Genomic DNA, 23,194 nt, shown 5'->3' with positions numbered 1-23,194 from the left:
GCGCACCCGCAGCGCTCAGGGAAGGAGCTCCTGCAAGAGCCCCCAGGGCAGCCAGGCGGGACAGTCTCACCTCCTCTGCAGGCACAGGCAGAAAATGCTGTCCTGCTGCAGACAGTACAGCAGGTCTCCAGCAGACCTGGAAACAGGCATTTGCTTTCCTAATTGGGAGAGTTTGTTTCTGGTTTTTGTTTTGTTTTGTTTTTACAAACAAACAAAACGAACCTCCACACCACCACACTACCCCACGTGGCTGTGCCCTGACTGTGCCATCAACGTTATCAATTTAAATTGAATTGGATCTTGGGTGACACCTCAGAAAAACCTCAACTTATTCGGATTTCACTAAAGGAAAACTGTTCTGTTTATAGAAAGAGTATTTTGTAGAGCCAACAGAAACACACAGCTTAAAGCCTTTCCCAGAAATAATGGGAAGCCAAATCTTGAACAGAGGACTAATTTTCATTCTACATTTTGATGCTCATGAAACTGTTTTACTGCCCCGGGTATTTCTTGACAGTGTTTTAAATTACGGATCAGCTCATGCAAAACTGGGAGCTGTTAATAGCGGGCGACCTCTACTTTGCTTTTATGGAGTGAAAATTTTATTCTCCTTCTCAAATACCGGTGATTTTGATCAAAGTCATGGCGGGACACCCGCCTCAACGGCTGAAAGGACAGCAGCATTAAATCAATTCCCTAGGCAACCTCCCAAGCCGAGTCCCTATTGTTAAAATAATGAGTTGTGCGCCACTTGATCCCAACCCACCAGCTGATCCCCATTTTTATAGACAATAGGTAGCACAGAACCAGAAAGCATCCGTGAATGGACCATTTCTCACAAATCCTGCATCTTCAGCTGATTAAACTTAACATTTCTTAATGTAACAGCCTCCGGGCATTTTTGAACGTAGGAAAAGAGCATCCTTCAGAGTTAAAAACAGATTTTATAAAAGCAGCACTCTCAAATTTATTCCAGGGAGCTGATGCTTAAAGAACCAGGAAGACTTTTCAACAGTGTGCATGCACTCTGCTGTGTCTCACCTCCCAAAGAGCCGGGATTTTCTTTCCATATCGCACATTATCTTAACTCAGGTGCCTCACTGCAGGGTTGAACCCCGCCTCTCTTTTCAGTACTATTACCTGCAATTATTCTTTCACATTTCAGAACAAACACCTTAACTTTTCTTTCATTTCCTAAGTTTTGCAACATGAGGGCCAGAAGTCCCAAGGACAAGTAAAGCAGGAGGGCCCCCTGAAAACAGGCAAACATTGTGTTTTATAACTCAGGAGTTAAAGCACACTTTAAACAAAGAGCCTATGACTGGTCCATCAGATAAGGCTTATATCTTTCTCCCTGGAATTTAATAACACTTCTTCTAAAACACTTTTTGGCCAGCTGGAGTTGAAGTTCCCAGAATTGCAGGAGTAGCTTAATCACAACAAAACGTGCATGGAGTTTAATTCCTACCTCGTTGTACTTCATTTAAAACAAAATGGTTTATGGAGTAGGCAATTAGAAATAAGGTATTTTTAGGGAGGACCCAATCCAGCAAGAGGCTTGACTCTTTTCAGCACCGTCCCAGCCCCGTCCAGGTGGGAACAGGCGCGCTCCCACTGCCGGCTGCCGTCCTGCGCTCCTCAGAGGGGTCGGGATTTTCCACTAAGCCTCGCAGAACACGGGCTGGGCTGGGTCTGGGGCGAGCCAAGCGGCTGCAGCTCGCTCCGGTTTCACTGCCCGCGGCCCAGGTGCTGCCCTGGCACGGCCGCGGGGCAGCGCCGCCCCGGCGCAGGCGAGCGGGGGAGTGCGGCTGGAGCTCGTCCCGGCGATGCTCCGTGTGCCCAGCAGCACAAACACGGCCGAGGCACGGCGGCGGCAGCGAGCGGCCCCCGGAGAGCCCCGGAGCGGCGGCTCCGCACGGGGCACGCGGAGCCGTCTGTGAAGCGGGCTGAAGAGAAACTCCACCTCGGAAACCCCCACCTCAACTCCGGCCGCGAACACCGGGAGAAACCAGCACCAACCGCATGGGAAAGCCCGGTGGAAGCTCGCAGGGACGCAGTCCCGTCCCGCCAGGAGCGCCCGCGGGGCCGTGCGCGGCGACGGGGCTCGGGGTCCCGTCCGCCCTCACTCACCGCGGCCGCCGGGGTGGGCTCGGCTCGGCTCGGTTCGGTTCGGTCCGCTGCGGTGCTGTGCCTCGCCGCCGCGGCCGCACGCACAGCCCCGGCCCGGTGCGGGTGCACAACCTGCTCCGTTCAAACCGCAGCGCTGCCGCCCGCCCCGCCCGGCCCGGCCCGGCGCGGCCCGCCCCCGCCGCGGGCCCTGCCGAATCCCGGAGCGGCCGCGGCGGAGCGGAGCGTCCCGTCCGCCCGGGAGCGGCTGAGGCGGCCCGAGCCGAGATCCAGCCCCGGTGTTGCCGCGGCCCCGAGCCCGTTCAACCTGCTCCATTGCTCCATTGTGTGTGCGCTGCGAGCGGTGGGGCAGCGCCGCCCGCTCCCCTCGGCACCGCCGGGACTGAGACCCCCGAGCCGCTCTCCTCGGCACCATTGGGACTGAGCCCCCCGAGCCGCTCCCCTCGGCACCATCGGGACTGAGCCCCCCGAGCCGCTCCCCTCGGCACCATCGGCACTGAGCCCCCCGAGCCGCTCCCCTCGGCACCGACCAGCCGGGACTGAGCCCCCCGAGCCGCTCCCCTCGGCACCGACCAGCCGGGACTGAGCCCCCGACCCCCGCCCGCCCGGCAGAGCCTCCTCCCGCGGGACTCACCGAGCTCCCCGCCGAGCCGTGGGGAGCGGTGCCCGTGGGACGCGATGGGAGCAGAGCGAGAAGCGGCCCCTCGGGGCGGCCCCTCGCCCAGCGGGTGCCATGGAGACCCCCGGCCCTCCCACCCCACCCTGCCAGGGCAGGAGCACCTTCCGCTGCCCCAGGCTGCTCCAAGCCCTGTCCAACCTGGCCTTGGACGCTTCCAGGGATCCAGGGGCAGCCGCAGCTTCTCTGGGCACCCTGTGCCAGGGCTTCACCACCCTCTGAGTAAAACAATTCTTTCTTAAATCCAATCTAAACCGATCTTCCTTCGTTTAAAGCCCATCCCCGTTCTCCTATCACAGTAGCCCTGCTCAGAAGTTTGCTCCCAAAGGATGCAAAGAGCAGCCCCGTGCCCGCGCTGCCGGTGGGCTCCGGGGGGCCGGGGATGTTTATTGCCATTTGCCTGACATGCCACACTAGCAATAAAAAGTCTGTGCAGTGTCTGAAGTATTTTTCTTGGGCCATTTGGATGCCAGGTCTCTCCTTTCACTCCTTATGGTCTTTTGAAGATGTTGCATCGCCCACAGCACATTCAGAGGGGCAAATGCACAAGTGCTGAACAGTTTAATTCTTGTCCTTATTCCCTGTCACAGAATTGCCTCCTCTGTTGGAAATCCTCTGCTGGGCACTGCTGAGGGTGAAGGGAGGGATGGAGCTGCTGAGAGACAGCCGTGGGGGTGTATGTAGAGGAGAAAATGCTGCCTCTCCCCCAGCCAGCCCTGCCGGGTGCTGCAGAGATATTTGTCTCTGCTCCTATTACTGCTTTTCCAATAGCCAGGCCTCCCACAGAGACAGGATCTGCAACCTCTCAAGCCCTGCACAGATGGAAAGCACAGCTTTGAACTGAATTGGGCTCTCTCTGAGGGGGGAGGGTGTGCTGGTGGGTTGTTTTTTTTTTTTTAAGATAAGCCCTGCGTGATAAGGAAAACAGCATTAACAAACAATTACAGGACCTGACCCTCAAGAAATCATTTGTCACTGCAACCCCAAATCCATGTGAGGGAACAACACACTCTGTTCACATTCGCCCACACCTCACCTCTGCTTGCTAGAAATGTAGCATGTGGCTTCCTGAGACTTTTCTCTCAGCTTTACAGTGGATTTTTGTGATAAATCCTCGTGTGACTCATCTACAGAACAGAAGTGCAAAGTCCAGAATTATATTTAATTGTTACAGAAAATAAATCATCAGTGTACAATTATGCTCAGTTTGGAAAAAGCTCCTCCTACTTCCCAGACGTAGGAACATCTATAAACCCCCAGGAGTGGATTGTTGCTGAGCCTGAATGCGTACTTTGGGTTAAAACTCGGTGTGAGTTTTGCTCTGGAGGGTGCCACAGCCAATCCCAAGTCTCTGACTGCCTGATGAGTTTCACATCCAAGACCCACAGCGCTGGCTGGCTCAGCCCTCCACTGTCTTATGCATAAACCCAGGATCTCACTTTTCTCATTTTCCATTTTCAAGCAGGCACAGACACCTGGTTTGCTGCCCCAGAGCTGCCTCCCCTCTCCCCCACACTGGGTTCCAACACATTGCAGGTATTTCATGGCTCGCTGCTCCCTAGCACCAGCCTCACCCTGGGAGGACCAGGAACAAAAGGACTAAAGAACCACTAACATCTATTCTTACCCAAGGAAACTTTTTTTAAGGATCTCAAGAGTCACAACTTTGCCCTTAAGTCAGTAGAGAAAATGCTGATGTAGCAACAGATAATCAATTGCCAGATAAGCAGTGCTCAATTATTAAGGTTTTTTTGTACCACATTCTTCTCCCCAGTGTTTCACTGGAAAGCAATCACACAAAGAAAAAAAGAAAATCTGTAAAACACTTCACTTTAAATAAATATTGGGACTGTGGGAGGTTAAACAAGGGTCAAGGGCTGGGTGAATAAAACATGTAACAATGAACTTGAGAAATTCAATCTTTATTCTGAGAATATTTACAACATAAATAAGAATACACTCATATACTTCACATGTGTATCAAAAATAAAGTAAGAATTCAAGTTCTTAGTACAGTCTGATCCTCCTTGACAAATTTCATGTTTAAGTTTCATATTAATCTAATTTTAGATACAGAACCATCAGAAAAAAAAAACAACACAAGTTTTTCCTCTTCAAATGAAAGTTGTCTTTGAAATATTTGGATTCCTGACATTATATTCTTTGATACATGAAGTGATGTTTTTCCCCTGAGGAACTTTAGTTATTACAACCTTATCAGCTTTTTAAGATCAACCATAACAAACCTTTTATATCACTAACAATGCAACCCATCATTTAAGATGAATGAGTTTTAAACCACAAATTACACCAAAAGGTAGCATAAGAACAGAATTCAAACAAAAAGGTTGTGTTTAAACCCATCCCACGAGCTTTGTAAAGGCCTGACTTGGGGTTTGTGTCCAGTGTGGGCTTGGCAGCAATGGCACATGACAGGGGTGTGAAGGGACCCTGCCCCTCAAATCTGCACGGGGCAGCACAGCCTGAAGGAGTTCAGCAGGAGGAAACTGGACACCTAATTCAGGACATCACTGTGGAGAAGGCTGGCATCAGAACATTTTCACTGGTGGCCTGCACACTGCTACTAAACTTCAGTCCTGCGTGAGTATTATATGGGATGCATTCTAAATAACCATGAACTGGGGGTTTATATTCTGTGTAACCATGAACTGTGGGGCTTGTGTTTGAGACAGCAACATCACAGCACTGCTTGTGATCACAAACATTCTCCACAACCTGGGGAGCTGCATTCCCCACCTTTTCACCTCTCAGCAGAGCTTCTAACCCCGCTCACCAACTGTTTTAGCCTCTGCAGGAATTTATTGCTGCTTATGCGCTCCCGGACTCTTTCAGAGTAGGTCTGCTCTTTCCATATGCCTTTATTCTTCTCCACAGCCTTTAACTCAGCCTGGAGGAGCCTTTTGTGCAGTTTCCAGTAGAGGCGGGAGTGGTGAGGCAGCCCCTCAATCCGGGCTGCTCTGGCCAGCCCTTGGCTCAAGAGCTCTTCGTTCAAGCACATGCTGAAAAACCCACCCTAGAAAAACCACAATAAATAGACATTCACCACTGAAACAGGGTTATTTGGGGTTTGGTACTCAGAGGTACCAGCTTTACTCATGGCCTTAGCTACTCTTTGGCAGGAGAAGATAGAGGTGAAGAGGAATCCAGTGGCTTCAAACCCAACTTCAGTGCGAGGGTGGGCAGCCCTGGCACAGGGTGCCCAGGGAAGCTGGGGCTGCCCCTGGATCCCTGGCAGTGCCCAAGGCCAGGCTGGACACTGGGGCTGGGAGCACCTGGAATAGTGGAGGGTGTCCCTGCCCATGGGCTGGGACTGGATGGTCTGTAAGTCCCTTCCAACCCAAACCACGCTGTGATTCTATAATGCAAGGCATTTGTGAGGGAACATTGGATAACAAACTTTAGGCTAATCAGAACTACAGATGCCTTTTTGGCACTGGCAGAGAAATACATTCTTGCCATTAATCAGTCTGAAAACTACTGCTCCTGCAATCAGATTTGCAAATGCAGCATTTAAAATTCACACCAAGGATGATAAATCATAAACAATAGCATTTGTTAAATGCACTGAGAGAACTGTGTGACTACAGTCACATCTAAAACCGCAGCTAAGAGCCAGTGTTTGTGTCTCCTTACCTTATGGACTAGGACGAGGCAGTCCAGGGCCGAGCTGTCCCTCCCCAGGAGCTGGAACCACAGGGGCTGTTGGGGCAGCAGCTCCCGCTGCAGCCAGGCCGTGCCGCCTGCAGCCAGCTCCACCCCGGCCAGGCGGATCAGCAGGAGCCCCTGCGGCTGCCCTGCAAGGGAAAGGGACACTGCTGCTGGGGCAAAGCCTCTGCACACCCTCAGCTGCTGGCAATGAATTGATTCCTGTGCACTAAAAGAATCCCTTTTAGTTCCTCAAGCGAACAGGAATTTGGTCTCATCTCTTCTTCAGGGGAAGAAAATAATTCAAGGTTGCCTAATTAATAATTTGGTTTATTTGGCATGCAAAGAAAAAGATCTGCTCCCACTCTCAGTCCCTATCTTTCATCCACAGGGGCAGAAGTATCAGCACCTGCTGGTGTTTGCACAGCCAGTGTGAGTCACAGACTTGATGGACAGTTTGCTTCTGACAGAAAAACTGTCCCCAGAAATCGGTGTCTGCAAATAAAAGCACAATCCCAACAGAGGCTTTCTGCCAGGGATGAGATGAGCTGTGCAAGCAGAAGCACTGCCTGACTGCTTACTTCTGCTGCTGGAAAATATCACAGTAAATGTAAGGATTAACACAAACACTGTAGTGACAAACTCCCTCTCTCCTCATGTCTTTTATTCCCCAGTTTCCCACCTGTAAAGCACAGAAAGACCAAAAAGCAGAGCTGGAAATGTGCCTCAGCCCTTCCTCTCAAGCTTGCAGCCACTCTAGGAGCAGCACATTTCATTTCTGCCCTTGCTCTTCACACTCTTTTCCTCATTACTCACATTTTCTCTGGATGGCTGAGATGAAAGGAATGCTGATGGGAATGTGCTCAACTTCCAGGCCCTTCTCTGTGATGTGATGTAATTTCCCTCTCAATTTCACATTCTTTTCTACAAACTCCACAGGTATTTCCAACGGATTTGTGAACTTTGTTGTCTATCGATGGAAGGAAGAGAAAGACAAAATTTTAATAAAAAATATAGAGCAGTTACAGTCACACTAAATCCAACATCTTGTAATAGTTTGGGAAATTCCACCTCTATTATTAGACACCATAGGCAAGTAAATATAAATATATATTTAATAGTGAGCAGCTGCAGAAGCTGTGCCAGCCTCTCCACACTTTCCATTTTCCAGGTTTTACAGGACTTGCAACGTCGGCACGGACATAAAACCAGGTTTAGAGAAAGAACAGAAACTGCCATTTTTTGAGCAATGCCTATTGAAGTTCACTTGACTCCCCGAGAAAAGAGTGTTTTAGAAGCAGCCTGAATGGGGCTGGGAGAGGGGTGAAAGGAAGCCAGAGGACAGACACGCTGAAAACAAAGGCGGAGCAGGGAGGGCAGAAACAACCCCGCCTTTGATGCCGAGGAAACCAGGAGAGGGACAAAGGCAGGTGAACAGCTGTGAGAAGATCACAAGAAGATTAAATTTGATACTACAGCCTGGGAGGATCCAAAGAGAATGGTTATGTGATCACACACAAAAACCAAGCTGAGCAGCAGCAAAGACTTGGGCCGTGGCACAGGAATGGAGCAGCCACAGGTCTGGGGTGAGGGAGCAGGACATGTGAGACCCCAAAACATTAAGACCCCCAAAATTTAAGACACTCAGGTCTCACTGTAACAGGCCTTAGCAGAGCACTGACCTACAGAGCTGTGAAACCCACTGAGCACTGCTGTAGAACTGCTGGGAAATAAACCCCCAAAACACCACAACTAAAGCTGTGTCTCCTGTGTGTTATTTGTTCAGCAAACCTACCCCTCTGTGGCCCATAGGGCCTCCCACTGGGAACAGGGAATTTAGAACCTTGCAGGCAGGAAACCTGGAGGTTTTTAGCAACAAAAGTTGTTCAAAGCCGATCTCATTTGCTCCACCAGCCATGTTAATGCATTCACAGGCCCTTGGGTCAAAACCAACCAAACAAAAGACAGAGAAAATGAATTCTAGCAACATTCGTAGTTCAGGTTTTCTGGTAGGATTTTTAAGTAAAAACACCACACAAATGTTCTCTTGTACCATTTGGAATTGGGCAGGGGGAAGACGAAGGTAACTGTGATTCTTTTAAGCAGCTGGAACCCTGTGGGAGCACGGTGGCTCCTGCCCGTGGAGGTTCAGCTTCTCCAGGACCAAGCAGCGTGGTGTTACCCCAGCATGTCCTGACTGTCCTGGGAATGAGGGAACATCTGGGTGATGTTTGAAACCATTCAGAAGCAGTTCTACGTGTGGAAGGACAGAGAATACTCGAGGCAAGCGGCTGTTTCAGCTGTGTTTGGACAAGCTCGAGCTGCAGTGGGACAGGCAAAGGGGTCATTACCCCTCCCAGGGGCGTCAGGAACAGGCGAGAACAAGGGACCCCTGGAGATGCCACAGGACAGTGATATCGAGCCCTCAAGACCTGAATCAAACTCTGCTGGCATTTTTCACTTGTTAATCAGTAGCTGTAGCAGGACCGTTATGATTAAGCAATCGCATTGTGAACCTTGCACGCTTGGCTAATCTTTAGTTTTAAGGAAAAGGGAAGACAATGCCAAGATGAATGGGCTGTCTGGGCGGGAGCCACCAGCCGTGGAGGCAGCCGGGCTGAGCGGTCCCTGGGAAAAGGCAGTTCCAGCAGCGGGACAGCGCGACCACTGAGCACTGGCCACTGGCCACTGCGCACTGACCACTGGCCACTGCGCACTGACCACCAGCCACTGAGCACTGACCACTGGCCACTGAGCACTGGCCACTGCACACTGACCACTGGCCACTGCGCACTGAGCACTGGCCACTGAGCACTGGCCACTGCGCACTGACCACCAGCCACTGAGCACTGACCACTGGCCACTGAGCACTGGCCACTGACCACTGAGCACTGGCCACTGCACACTGACCACTGGCCACTGACCACTGCACACTGACCACCGGCCACTGAGCACTGACCGCTGAGCACTGACCGCTGAGCACTGACCGCTGAGCACTGTGCACTGACCACCCGGGCCAGAGGGACCCCAGGCTCCGGCAGAGGGAAGGGCTGGGGCTGATCAGCACGAGAAACCACACACACAGTTGAGACAGAGCGGCTGAGAGCGGACTGGCAGAAAAGGTCCGGAATTTGTAAGCAGTGAATGCTGATGGTTTGTCAAAATACATAAATAATGTTAAGTACTGAGGAGTGGGCAGCCTTTCGCGGGAGCCTCCAGCTCCCGCTTTGCGCAAACCCGAACAAAACACGGGAACGCTTTGGCGGTGCCGCCGGAACAGCTCCGGGCGGGACAGCCACGGCCCTGAGGCAGGGCCGGCCCGGGCAGGGCAGGCCCGGCCCCTCCGCCGCGGGCCCGAGCGGCCGCGCCGGGCTGCCCCCGGTTCTGAGGGGCTGTGCCCGGCTCTCCCCTTACCCCCGGGCCCGCGCCGGGCTGCCCCCGGTTCTGAGGGGCTGTGCCAGGCTTCCCCCGCATCCCCCGCGCCCGGCCCCGCACTCACCACGCGGTAGCTCCGCGCCAGCAGCAGCACCCCGGCCACGGCCGCGCCGGCGATCAGGCCCTGCGGAGGAGAACGGGGCTCAGCCGGGCCCAGCAGGCCCCCCCCAGCCCGCTACCCGCCCAGCCCGGTACCCGCAGCAGCCCCAGGTGCGCGTCCGCCCACTCGGAGAGCCGGGCCAGGGCCAGCGCGGCGCGCTCGGAGCCGCTGCCGCCCTGCTCCGGCATCGCCGCGTCCCGAGCGCCCCCGCGGGAGCCGGGGAACGAACAGCGCCCGGCGCCACCCCTGCCACCGAGCCGGGGAACGAACAGCGCCCGGCGCCACCCCTGCCACCGAGCGGGGAAACGAACAGCGCCCGGCGCCTCCCCTGCCACCGAGCGGGGAAACGAACAGCGCCCGGCGCCTCCCCTGCCACCGCGGGAGCCGGGGAACGAACAGCGCCCGGCGCCACCCCTGCCACGGGAAACGAACAGCGCCCGGTGCCGCCGTGTCACGGAGCGACACCGGCCCCGAGCAGCCCCGGCCGGGACACTGCCAGGGGACAGGGACAGCCACAGCCTCCCTGCCAGGGAACAATTCCCAGTTCCCAATCTCCCATCCCTCCCTGCCCTCAGCAGTGGGAGCCATTCCCTGTGTGCTGTCCCTCCATCCCCTGTCCCCAGTCCCTCCCCAGCTCTCCTGGAGCCCCTTCAGGCCCTGCAAGGGGCTCTGAGCTCTCCCTGGAGCCTTCTCCTCCCCAGGCTGAACTCCACACTGAGCTCAAGCCTGTACCACACCTTCTCCGTCCCTTCAGATGCTCCTTTCTTCTTGGCATTTCAATTTGTTTGGTTTGTTATTCTTGTTGGTTTGGGGGTTATTTTTTGTTTGTTTGTTTTTTTAATGTTAAAGATGTTTAAGTCCATACTAATTCTAATGTAAAAAGAAAAACCACTTTTGACCAGAGTTGGTAGAAAAAAAGTAGCAACATCAAAATCTTATGGGTGCTCTTCAGCAGCCTGCTAAGGGGCTGGCACAGCAGCAATATATTTCCAACTTACAAAATAGCTACTTAAAATAAAAACACTAATCCATAACTTGTTTCACCATATTGCAAAAGGACACCATTATTTATTTCAAGTAATATATCTACTCCTACCTATTTGGAGTTTATGTGCAATTTTGATATTGTTGATTAATTATTGATTGAGCTAATCCTTAACCCATCTTTATTAGTGACAAGTTTCACTGGCACCTTTAAAAATAGTGAAAAAAAATTGCAAAGTAAAACCCAATACACAGCAAATTTATCAGCTTCTGCACTTGAAGTTTTTCCTCACAATCAGAAGAGTTAAAACAACCTCTCTAGGTACGCAAGACGTAATTCAATAAGGAGCCCACAGTTCCAGAGAGGATACAGAACTGAAGTGCCTCAGAGAGTTAATGCAGGGAAGCTGGTGGGACAGGAACTGAAAGGTGCAGCCTTAAATATGTTTTCATGTTGATTTTGTTCTTATGCAGAGGGGAAACTGGAAGATATTGGGCTTGGGCAGTAAAACCCATGTGATTTCACTTAGCATGAGTGGTTTTGCTGTGCTTGAAGCAAACTGTGAGGTGTGTCCCTCAAGGGAGGGGACAGAGGACAGGAGGCAGTGTCCAGCAAAGCACGAGGTCACGGTGTCCTCTTCCAGTCCCCTCCTTACCCCTGATGCCAAGGAGATCCTTTGCACACCCCCCCATCCCCCCAGCACTCCAGAGGTGGTATTGGGTCACTTCCCCCAAAACACGCAGCAGCAGAAGACCCCAAACCCCCTCCCAGCTCAGTCCCTCAAATATTGACAAAAAACGTGGCAGGGAACCTCGTGCACCTTTGCAAGGGATGTTTAATAGTTTTCCTTTTCAATACCAATGTTCCACATACACCCAGCGGGGTCCGAGTGCCTCTCCAGCACCTGTGGGTCCCTAAGGCACTCAGGAGGGGCTCAGTGGGAGAAATCCAGTGGGAGCGTTTCCACCACATGGCACCAGCAGTGAATTCTGCAGCAGCTCTGCCACAGGACCGTGCCCCTTGGATGGGTGTGAGGGCGAGTCCTGCAGCAGCTCCCTGGGAATTTGGCAACTTTGTCATCACCACCTCACTCTTCTCACCCCTGCCTGGGGGAAGTCTCTGCTCCCACTGCTTTTGAGAATGAATATTCCAATTTTAGCAATACACTTTGGAAAACCAACGGATTGGTCTCCCCCTATCAACTCACCCCTTCCAAAGGCCCACGTGCCCTCCCTTGGGAAGCACCTCCAGTTCCAGCTGCAGGACTCAAGGCTCAGAGGATTGTGCGTTATTCCCGTCCTACCTTACAGCACTTTGCCGTCAAGAAATTACCTTGAACGTAAATCAAACTGCCTTGAAACAGCGGAAATAAATTAAACAAATGTAATTTGCTTATAAAAATAGTTTCTTATAAATCTTTAAAGCTTATAAAAGCCAGAAAATACATTTAAAAGAATCTCCGGAACATTTCATCCTTTGAGGCGTGGTTACAGTTCAGAAAGTGAGAAGAAGCAAAGCCCACAAACATCTCGCACTGATCTTCCCACAAGGAATTCCACAGTACCGTGCTTAACCTCCAAGTCAGAATGCCTTGGGCATCCTTCCCCGGCTCAGCTGCCCTGTCAGATCACTTTGTGTGAAAATAAAAGCTGGCACTCAGCTGGCAATGCTGCTGCCTCTACAGCCACGGCACCAGGAGCTTTCCCAGAGGTGCCCTATGGAACCAGCAGCTCTGGAGTCAGGGGTAAGCATGGGGCACGGAGGTGCTGCTTTGGCCATTCCTTTCTGAACTGCTGTGCTGCGGGGAGGGCAGCGGTGCCACACACAGCCCTGCCTCGGCCACACAGATCTCCCTGGCGTGGCACAGAACACCAAGATTCCGGGGTGCTGAATATGGGGTATGTCTTTGTAATAAAACTAAAACCACCTTGCTGGTCCATCCAACACCTAAGTGCATCAGTTGCTCCTCTTGCACTTCCACGAAGACTGTCCTTCGTCCTGCAGCTTTTTGAATTTTGGTCCAAGGAAGAACCACCAGGCAAAGCCCAGGATGACGCAGATGACGGACTCCACGTAGTACCCGTCCAGGGTGGTCACACAGGAGCCCCCAGCTGCTGTGCACAGCTGAAACAGAGCACAGAGCGATGCACTGAGCACACAGCCCTCCAGAGCTGTCTCCCTGCTCCTGGGCAGGGCTAAATAGAGTTCTTTACTCTTTGTTGTTTCCTCGCAATTGGTCAGAGAGGCTTTTGAGCTTATCAGCAGCATGAAATGTAACAAAGTACCAAACCTGCCCTAAACCTGTGGGAAATGGAGCACATCAGCCCAAAGGGCAAACTCCAGCAAACACACACAGCCCCACTGTCCCTGCTGGCCTGCAGGTGCAACCACTGCTCCCAACCTCACAGAGAAAGATGATTTTTTTTCTCTAGCCATCCATGTTGTGGACTCCCCAAACCTGGAAATGTTCAAGGCCAGGTTGGACAGGGCTGGGAGCAACCTGGAATAGTAGAAGGTGTCCCTGCCCATGGCAGGGAGTGGTACTGGATGGGCTTTTAGGTCCTTCCAATCCAAACCATCCCATGATTCTGTATCTGGGAGAAACACGCCCAGGATGGTTTTGAACTGGAAGACAAACCCCCAGCATTCACAGGGTGATTGTACAGCCCAGGATTGTTTCTGCTATTGTTTGGCTTTCAACACTGCTCTAATCCCAGGATTAATCAACTCTCTGAGCTGAGGCTCTGCCAGCATTTTCATTATTCTGAGACATGTCAAGATCAGATTAGGAATAAGAAGGGAGTGGTGGCGGTGGTGGTGGTGGAATGTCACCAATCAGGAGGATATGAAAAAAGATCAGAGGAGTGAGGTGAAGGAGGAAGGACTCAAGCTCAGTAGAGGCTGAGACACAAGGAACCTAATTGCTGACAGGCTAATGAGCAAGAGGCTGAGAAAGCATCTGCTGCAGAAGCAGTTTCCCCTCTGCACCAATAAAAACTGCAATGCCAGTTCAGACAAGTCATGCTGGACTCCAGAACACTTTGATCCTTTAGAGAACCTCCACATCCTAGAGCATCCTGGCATTCAGGAGTGAAAGAAATCTCCGTCATGAGCACAGAAAAAAAAAAAAAACCCAAACATTTCTACTCTTTAGCCACGTCAAATGTCCCATTTGCTGTGAGGAGGTGAATTTGAAATGTTGCTTTCCCAGCAGTTTTATGTCCTGTTGTTTGATCTGTGTACAGCAAGTTCTTTGTTCTCTTCCACTGGGCTCCCAGAACTGGGCAGGCAGCCAGTCCCACTTGATTTCATGGGGAAAGTGGACACCAAAATCAGAGAGCAGAGCAGCATCTTGGAGAAGGTATCAAGGCAGGCAGATAAGAAGCCTCCAGGGAGACAGGAGAAAGAAAAACCTAGCACAGAAATGGAGGGCCCTGGGGGACAAAGAGCCTGCCAAGGACAGAGCCCCTGACTGCACAACTGCAAACCAAACCCACAGGCTCCTCACAGTGCACGGAATGTGGCACTGGTCTGGTGCTTCTCCTCCAGGCAGCATGGGAAGAAAGCGCTCACTACTCTGCAGCTGCAAACACTGGGTAAGGGGTGCTTTTTCAGAGTGCACAGGTGCTAAGAGACTGGATTTTATCAGACAGGAAAAGGAGCTCCATCAGTGGGAATTTGTGAACACAAGCTATACATTGTGAAGGGTCCCAAAGGAAGCCATTTCATTGAGGCACTGAGCAGAGACCACCCCCCACCCCAGTGCCCAGCCTCACCTCAGTGGCCGCTGCAGTGGCACAGGTGTGGCCCTGGGCCCCAGCACACTCCTTCACCGTGAGGGGGTCCACCAGCCACAGGGCCACCGTGGAGGGCCAGTTGCCCCCCAGGTTGGAGACGGTGTTGAGCAGGGTCATGTAGGTGCCCCCGATGAGCGGGTCGCTGACCTTGGCGTTGAAGGCCATGATGGCCACGTACATGCTGTACAGGGTGATCTGGGGGGACACACAGACAGACAGACAGACACAACTGAAACCCCCAGCACGGCAACCCTGCTCAGAGATCCCCCGGACTCAGCAGCACTGACTGGAAAAGGATCCCAGCAGCAGCAGTTCCTCCTGCAGCCTGTCCCTGTGCTAACTCGGGGAGTGGCCTTGCTGCTTGTCTCAAGTCATGCTGCAACAGACCCAGCCTCACATGCACTGGCATGACCTGGGTTATCAAACTGAAATACAATCAGCCAGCTACAACAGCCCCTAAACACAACCCTTCTGCATTCAAAATTCACCTCTCAAGGCCCTGCATTCCAGTTCTGATCCAAAGACCACGCTGTATCAGGTGCTTGTTTCCCAAGTCTTTGGATCAGATCCACTATGATGTTCCTCCAACAACTGAGTTTTTTTCCCTAGGACCAGGATCACATAACTTTATTTATTTGCACAACCAGTGCATTCATCAGCATCCCTATCAAGCTCAGACACAGTTCTGGGATTTCTCCAGCTCCTCTGTGCTTTTGAGCTTCTGGGTCTGGGGTAAAAGGAATCTGAGGAAATACACCAGACATGGAGAAATCAAAGTAGCTCACAGATGATGTCCAATGGAGCACAGGGAATAGGGAGGAATAACACTGGCAAGAGTTATTAGAAGTCAGTCCTGCCCCACAGCACAGGTTAGGCTTGGAGGGATCGCGGTGTGACCCAGGACAAGACAGGGAACAGCATTTCCCCTCTTCACACTGTGACTGTTACCTGGTGTAGAGCATAACTCAGCACCACCACAGCGTAGTAGTAGACAGGAAATCCTCCTTCATGCTTTACTTTAGGAGCCCACCACACCAGGAAAGCAAATTCCAGGCCAAGCAGCAACCTGGAGGGATGAGAAAGATGATTTGTTATTCCAAGTAACTCTTCCCAAGTGTTTCCTCAACACAAAGCAACCACTGAACAGCTATAGAGAGTACATTAAAATAGTTTAGATCTGAATAGTTACACCTATTTCTATCTCAGAATTAGGTATCAAATATTTGACAAGCAGTGACATTGTTAGGTAGGAGCAGGAGAGCACTGCTCTAATGCTGGGGTACATGCACATCCCAAACACCACATGCTCTGCTTCCACACAGTGACACTGCATGAACCAGACAGTTCAACTCACTGTGACAATCCTGACACACTTCTTTGGACCTGGAAGTCAGAGAGTTACACACAAAACCCTACAGGTGATCTGAACACACAAACTGAGCACACATATGACTCTGTTTCACTAAAATGAGGCTTTACCTGTAAGGCATTGCTTTATAGAAGGTGTTCAGGGGCTGGGGGCCCGCTGTGTATTTGCTGATAACCAGAGGCAAGATGATCTGCAAAGGAACCATTGGAACTGCCAGCAGAGCCAGGTGTTCTTTCGGGACTCCCTCCTCCACCAGTTTGAGTCCTGTTACAGCATCTGCTGCTGAAAACCCAATCTGCAATGTCAGGGAGACAAAATAAGCTGAGGAGAACAGGGAGTTTGGCTAGAAATTCAATTTATTCCCTATCACGTAAATTGAGAAATGGGATACAGAACATACTGTCAATGAAGTCACTTCTGCCCCTGATTTGATTTCCAGATTAGTTCTACATGTTCTACACTTGCAAACTCTTACTGTCATCACAGCCAAAACTATTCCAGGAACATTAAGTAGCACTGACATTCATTCCTGTACCTTCCCTGCTGTTGGCATCCTCAGTGTCCAACTAGGAGCCATGGAAACCCAGCTTGGACAGAGCTGGGGATTCTGAGCTAAAACCAAACATTTTCTGTCCTTTTAACTGCAGGCTACACAGCCTGTTTAAAAAGGCACTTTATTTTAATACCACATTGCCACCAAACTTCTCTTCAATGCTTGTGTCAAACACAAAAGCTCTCACAAAGCTTTTCAGAGCTGCACAGCCCTGCTCAGCACAATGACATAACCCATTCTGCTTGAATTTCATGTGAAAATTCGCAACTCTTGTGACAGCCAACAGCAAAACTAAGTTACATCCTGGAGACTCAGCAGCCTTCCAGACTCTGATGCCAGCATTTAATAATTCTTATATGTATTTACTTACTTTTGAAGTGAGGATCAAGAGACAGAAAGTAAGAACTGCTGGCATTTTGATTATTGAGAATAGCAGCCTGTATGTGTCAGTGATGCCTTTTGTTTCTTCCTTTGCTGGTATTAGCTCCTCGTTTTCCTTTTTCAAAAAGGCAACCAATGTAGTGGTAACTAAGAAGACAGCTCCCCAGAAAAACAGGAAATCTGGAGGGGGAAATAAAATAAAATAAAAATTTCTTTGTAGCATCCATGATTGACAGTTGTAGAATGCAAACCTAATAATCAAAGTGGAATAAAAACAAGCACAGAGCTACATACAGTGAGTGACACAGCTGTGCCCTCCTCTGAAAGGAGGTGTTTGCTGGAGCTGAGGCAAAGGAGCAGCAGCAAACCAGGTCACCTCCCTGCTGCTTGGTGGGTTATTACCACAGTGAGCACGTTGGAGGAGGAACAGAGGCAAAAATGAATGTTTTGAAGGATTACACACAAAACCACTACAGGCTGATTAAGGAGGAAAACCACATGTAATAGTTAGAAAACAGGGAAGAACCTCCAGAAGCAGAACTCCTTCCCAGCTCCTCCCTTGCCCTGCAGTCAGGGAACCACTCTGTGCCTCAGCTCTACACCCCTATCTAATATCCATCTCCCACCTGCAGGAAACAGGGATTTAGGAGGGTGAAGATGGCCCGAGGAAAGTTTTTAGAGAGTGGTAAGGAGTCCTCAGATTTATCTGGCTGAAGTGGATCCTTGGCAGCATTCCAGTGCTCTGTTTAAGCAGATCAGTATCTGCTAAATCATGGATGTGGGGCAGTAAAAAACCACGAGGAGAGTACTTTCTGATTTAGTGAATGGCCAGTTCAAGATCATCCTATCCTCTCTGCCTCTATGACAGAGGCAGGAAAGAACTCATCCTGTGCAGGGGGTAGAACAAAAGCAGCCTTTAGTCTTCTTAGTCAGGAGCAGTTCCAGCAGCCTCCAGGAAACCCAGCAGGAGCAGTGAGGGCTGGTGAAAGAAAGGGCAGAGGCAAAAAAGGTTTGGTCAATCATTGCCTGCTTCTCCAGCACAGCAGGGAAGCAGGGAAGAAAATGTGCAAGGACTGCTCCAGGTGTGTCCCACCATTCCCAGGGTAACAGAAGAAAAGGCTCTTCACATCACTTCTGTTACTTTTCCCTTTCCTAAAATAAACATGACCTCACAAGCAACACCGTCAGATTGCTCTCTCTTAAAAAAAACAAGGTGCCCTGAACAGACATTCTCAAGGAAAGATGCATTTTCTGAAAGTCTCACTAATGACAGCTGCTGGCTACAAAGGATGTAGAGGAGCAGTTCTCTAATAATAACCCTGAGTATTATCACTGCAGTGAGAGACACACAGTGCAAGGATGGGGATAGAAATAGCTCTGAGCATCATCACATGAGTGCTCCTGATCAGGCCAGCCCTGTCAGCTGCAGCACAGCACTGCAGGGGCTGCATCAGCAACAAAGCAAAGCAAGAAACAAAGAAAAAAACCCACTATACATATATATATAGTAGTTCAGACAAGAAAAACTGGGTTGTTTGAGGCTGTAGGCAGTTTACACAAAAATAAGGTACATTTCCTTTCAAATACAAGTAACCTCACTAACAGGATACAAGCAAGAGAACCTTGCAATTAGAGTTTACATAAGGGATTTCAAGGACAAACTTTCTGGTCCCACCACTGCTGCTTCCCCCATCCCTATTTTGTTTCTGCAGCTACACTGCTAGTAACAAAATAAACCACTGAGATGGGGCAAGACAAGTTTTTGAACTAGATCAGGGATGGGTCAGGCTGGAGAACAGCCATGAAGAAGGTACCCAGGATGCCAGGAGGAGGGGTGCTCCACAGTCCTGGCACAGGTGAGTGGGGGAGGCCTTTAAGGGGCACCTTTGTCCTGTGTTCCCTCTTTCCCTGTCCTTCCCTTTCCCTCCCTTTCCCTGGAACGGGCAAACCAGGCAGGAATCACAAGCCCAGCCAGGGAGCTTCCCTTGCTTTTAAAAAAGTGTAAGTCACCTGAACTGCAAGTGCTAAATAAACCCCTGGACGCGCCAGGACAATCAGCCCACAGAAGGGTTTTTCCTGCTTCCTTCTCTGGCATTTCAGCCTGACACAGCCCAGCACAGCCTTTGGTTTGGTGAGTTTGATGATGGGTTTACCTTTGTCCATATTATTTCCTGAAGTTAATGAGAACAATGAATGTTGCTGCTGCCTCTCAACAACTCCAAGCTGACTTAGGATCACAGGGTATCTTCAGCTGGGACAGACCCACAAGGATCATCCCATGCCAGCTCCTGGCCTGGCACAAGACAACCCTGGCAGTGCTGTCCAAAGGCTCCTGGCTCTGGCAGCATTGGGGCTGTGCCCATTCCCTGGGGAGCCTGGGCAGTGCCAGCACCCTCTGGGGGAAGAACCTTTCCCTGATTTCCAAACTAACTCTCTCCTCACCCAGCTCCCTCAGGGTGCTGCCCCTCTGGATCACAGAGTGTTGACTTGTTCTTTCCCTGGCACTGGGCTCAGCCTATAACAAAAGTGCTCAGAGATCTCAGCTGGAATAGTACATTCACCTTTTCCAGCAGTGAAGTTTTCTGCTGCTTTACCTGCCCAAACCCGCTCATCATGAGCCCGTTACAGCCAGGGCAAGGCCCAGTGAGCCCCTGTGCTCCTCAGTGAGCTGGTTACTCCTGCTGCTCTCAGCTGCTCCAGGGAAACACCAAACTGTGCCACTCACCCGACTGAGAAAAAGAAACTTTTTACAGTTTTACTACCTGAAAAACCGTATCCTGCAACTACAGTGTCAGTTATTTGTTGTTCTTACTCCACCCACATCAATACTCCAGGGCAGGTTAAGGAGGTGGCATTGGTGCTGTTTGGGTTTGGGCATAATACCTTTTAAAAACAGCACTTTGGTAATAGTAACAAACCCATCTATACAAACAGCCCTGAGAGGAAAAAACCCCAACCAACCAAAACCCTGGGCAGTGAGGGAAGTACAGCCAAGCCAAGCTGTCTGAACAGCAGTGGCTGCAAGTTGCATCAGCAGCAAAGACGTCAGTGTGCACTGCAGTGAGAGGGATGGACATGCCAGCCCAGGAGCTGCACAGCTCCAGGGAAAGCCAGGAACCAGCTGGGACACTTGCAGGGCCACTCTGTGCTCCTTGGCATAGGCCAGGCACGAGGCTGGCAGCAGGGAGCAAAGGGGAGGAATGGTTAGCTGTGGTGAGAGCTGCAGGGACCAGGCAAGCACAGCGGTTGTGGAACCTGCTGTCCTGATTCATCCCTGAGGAAGGGGCAGGACAGAAAGCAAAGGTGCCCTTCATACAACAGTTCCAGCCTGTTCTGGCATACCTGAGATGGCACAGGCAAGGCAATCAGTGTGAGGGGGAGCAGAGACTGAGACCACGGGCATCTGCTCTTCACTGCCAGGGTCACCCTGAGGCTGCAGCCAGGATGGTGCCAGCATTTCCTGTCCTCACTCAACCTTGCAACCAAACCAGCTGCACTTCAAGCATCTCCAGGGTCATATCCCTAACATCATCCACCACACAGACCCTTTCTGAGAAAAATCCCAAACCCCAATGAACAGGAACACCCCTCCACTGACAGCCACTTATGCTTGGATTATCACACTCCATTTAATTCGCTAAAGAGAAAAAAAGGCCTTCCTTCAGAAACTGGCTACATGCTCAACCCTCAACACTTTCACTTCTATTCTATGAAAAATATCATATTGGGACAATCTTTTTTTTTTTGGCTCCCCTCTTTCTTCTTCCCACATGGAGACTTTGACTTGCTTTTTTTAAAGAGTAATCTAGTCCATGGCCATTAAACTAGGAGGAAAAAAAAAAAGAGTTGCTCCAAAGTGCTTAGGTCAGCCAAGATAATGACAAGGCAGGTTTTCCACACACTTCAGCCCAGAAAAATCTGAAGTCCAGTGCATGTAGCAGTGGGCTCTGCCAGCCTCCAAGCAGGCTGTGCTTTCCCACAAGGAACAAACCAAACCTGTTTGGTTCCCAGCATCAAATCACAGAGGGGTCCAGGCACAGGGAAGAAGCATCCTGAGGAAGATATAGCCATTATTATTAGGAAAAAGTCCTTCCCTGTGAGGGTGGGCAGGCCCTGGCACAGGGTGCCCAGAGCAGCTGTGGCTGCCCCTGGATCCCTGGCAGTGCCCCAGGCCAGGCTGGACACCGGGGCTGGGAGCAGCTGCGGCAGAGGGAGGTGTCCCTGAACAGGGAATCTCTTTAGTCCCCTCCAAACCAGCGCACTCCGGCTCTGTCCCAGCACACCCGGCCCTACCTGAGAGGGTGACGATGCCCCGCGGCTGCGGCTCGAAGCGCAGGTACTTGTTGCAAAAGGAGGCGGACTCGAGGGCCAGGAACAGGACGTTTCCCAGGAAGTAGCCGGCCGTCTGCCCCACGGAGTTGCAGGTGGAGGCGTAGCCCACGTTCTCCCGGGACAGCATGGTGAGCGCCCAGCCGTCCACCGCGATGTCCTGCGTGGCCGCCAGGAACTCGAAGAGGAAGAAGGTGACGGTGAGGGCCGCCACGTCGGGGCCGCGGCCGTGGCCGTCGCCCAGCAGCGCGTCCACCTGCGTGGACATGTAGATCATGAAGAGCCCCAGCACGTACTGCGTGGGCACCAGCCACGACTTGCGGCGGCCGAAGCCGCGCAGGTACACGGCGTCCACCAAGGGCGCCCACAGCAGCTTCAGGCTGAAGGGCCAGAACACGAAGCTGAAGAAGGCCTGGTCGGTGTAGCTGGCGCTCTTGCTCTGCAGGATGAGCGGCACGCTGCCCGCCAGCCCCAGCGGGATGCCCTGCAGCACGTACAGCACCAGCAGCAGCAGGATGCTGCCCAGCTCCGCGCGGTACCCCCGCGCCCGCGCCGGCGCCGGCAGCAGCGCCTCGGTGTCCCCGGGCAGCCCGTCGGGGGGCGGGTCGCCCGTCAGGTCCAGGCTGTGCTGGCGGGTGGCGGCGCGGCGCTGCCGGCCGCCCTCCTCGGCGGCGATGGCGGGCGCCATGTCCGGCAGCGGGCCCGGCAACGGCCCCGGCGCGGGCGGGAACGGCCCGGGAACGGCCCGGGAGCGGCCCCGGCGCCGCCGCGCTGAGGGAACCGCCCCGCCCCCCGCGGGCCAGGCGTGGCTGCGCCTCATTGGTGCAACCGGGGTGACGTCACGTATAGCACCGCCCCCTGACACTGATTGACGGACCAGGGGCAGCGGGAGCGGAACCGGGAACGGGAACCGGGATCGGGGTTCGGGGTCAGGGGTCGGATGCGGATCGGGATCACTGGAGCGTCTCCGCGCCCAGGAAATGCTGAGGGAGCTCCTGCTATTCAGCCTCGAGAGCGGCCCCGGCCGTCCCTGTCTGTCCCGGGGTGCAGGGAGGGTCAGAGCTCTGCTCTGCCCAGGCTCTGCTCCGGGGGCCCAGCAATGGCACCGGAGCAACGGGCAGGGACTGAGCCCAGGAAGTTCAGCCTCGACAGAAGGAAGATCTTTGCTGCGAGCACTGTAACAGAGACCGGAGAGGGCGTGGAGTCTCCTCACTAGGAAGGGATACTGCAGACCTGTCTGGACACAATCCTGTGCCATGTGCTCTGAGATAACCCTGCTTGAATGCTAATGTAAATAGAACTGTAAAAGCATGACACATCCCAAAAAACAACAGACCAGAAAGCCCGATTTTGAACAAAACCTGTACATTTCTATCAGCCTCATGTCAGAACTGTTTGGAATCTGACAGCAGAACCAGAATTCCTTCATTCACCCCTTCCTTCATTCCTTCTATTTACATTGATGCTCTGGGAAAGGCATCAAAACCGCCCAGAGACCGCTCCAGGAGGTTCCACGGATGCAGTCACGTTCTCCGGTGTCCGCTGGGGAATTCACCCAGCAGGCACAGCAGGTTCAGTGTCCAAGGCCGGGATGGACCTGGTCGATGGAAGGCGTCCCTGCCCATGGCAGGGGGTGGGACGGGATGGGCTTTAAGCTCCCAACCCAAAGCAGCCAGCGATCCCATGGTACCACAGGATGCTCACGCACAAAACCCCACTCACTGCAAAGCTCTGATTGTTTTTACCCCGATAACAGAGCAAAACGCGCTGTCGGAG

The 23,194-nt window shown here is 52.1% G+C and overlaps 2 protein-coding genes across 2 annotated transcripts; both read right to left on the bottom strand.

Moving 5' to 3' along the window:
* Positions 1-4,709: 4,709 nt before the first annotated feature.
* LOC311157657 (protein C3orf33) lies at positions 4,710-10,227 on the bottom strand. The gene is made up of 5 exons (XM_084212465.1): positions 10,100-10,227; positions 9,969-10,028; positions 7,286-7,439; positions 6,458-6,618; positions 4,710-5,837 (listed from the first exon to the last, which is right to left on the bottom strand). The coding sequence occupies exons 1-5, from the start codon at positions 10,190-10,192 to the stop codon at positions 5,565-5,567; spliced, it is 741 nt and encodes a 246-aa protein (XP_084068591.1). The 5' UTR covers positions 10,193-10,227; the 3' UTR covers positions 4,710-5,564.
* A 2,149-nt stretch (positions 10,228-12,376) lies between these two features.
* SLC33A1 (solute carrier family 33 member 1) lies at positions 12,377-22,175 on the bottom strand. The gene is made up of 6 exons (XM_084212434.1): positions 21,383-22,175; positions 17,079-17,269; positions 16,266-16,450; positions 15,735-15,852; positions 14,766-14,981; positions 12,377-13,113 (listed from the first exon to the last, which is right to left on the bottom strand). The coding sequence occupies exons 1-6, from the start codon at positions 22,104-22,106 to the stop codon at positions 12,946-12,948; spliced, it is 1,602 nt and encodes a 533-aa protein (XP_084068560.1). The 5' UTR covers positions 22,107-22,175; the 3' UTR covers positions 12,377-12,945.
* Between the last annotated feature and the right edge of the window lie 1,019 nt (positions 22,176-23,194).

Source organism: Fringilla coelebs (assembly GCF_963513975.1).
Source record: "Fringilla coelebs genome assembly, chromosome: 10".
Classification (NCBI taxonomy): domain Eukaryota; kingdom Metazoa; phylum Chordata; class Aves; order Passeriformes; family Fringillidae; genus Fringilla; species Fringilla coelebs.
This window is presented reverse-complemented; position numbering and strand designations above follow the sequence as displayed.

Excerpts from the sequence above, each read along its gene's own strand:
- LOC311157657 (XM_084212465.1), bottom strand. The coding sequence starts at position 10,192 with ATGCCGGAGCAGGGCGGCAGCGGCTCCGAGCGCGCCGCGCTGGCCCTG. Across the intron at positions 7,440-9,968 it reads TGGCGCGGAGCTACCGCGTG|ACAACAAAGTTCACAAATCC; the intron begins GTGAGTGCGGGG and ends TTCCATCGATAG. Across the intron at positions 5,838-6,457 it reads GCCTCGTCCTAGTCCATAAG|GGTGGGTTTTTCAGCATGTG; the intron begins GTAAGGAGACAC and ends TGGTTTTTCTAG.
- SLC33A1 (XM_084212434.1), bottom strand. The coding sequence starts at position 22,106 with ATGGCGCCCGCCATCGCCGCCGAGGAGGGCGGCCGGCAGCGCCGCGCC. Across the intron at positions 14,982-15,734 it reads TGAGTTATGCTCTACACCAG|ATCACCCTGTACAGCATGTA; the intron begins GTAACAGTCACA and ends GTGTCCCCCCAG. Across the intron at positions 13,114-14,765 it reads CCACTGCAGCGGCCACTGAG|CTGTGCACAGCAGCTGGGGG; the intron begins GTGAGGCTGGGC and ends GCTCTGTTTCAG.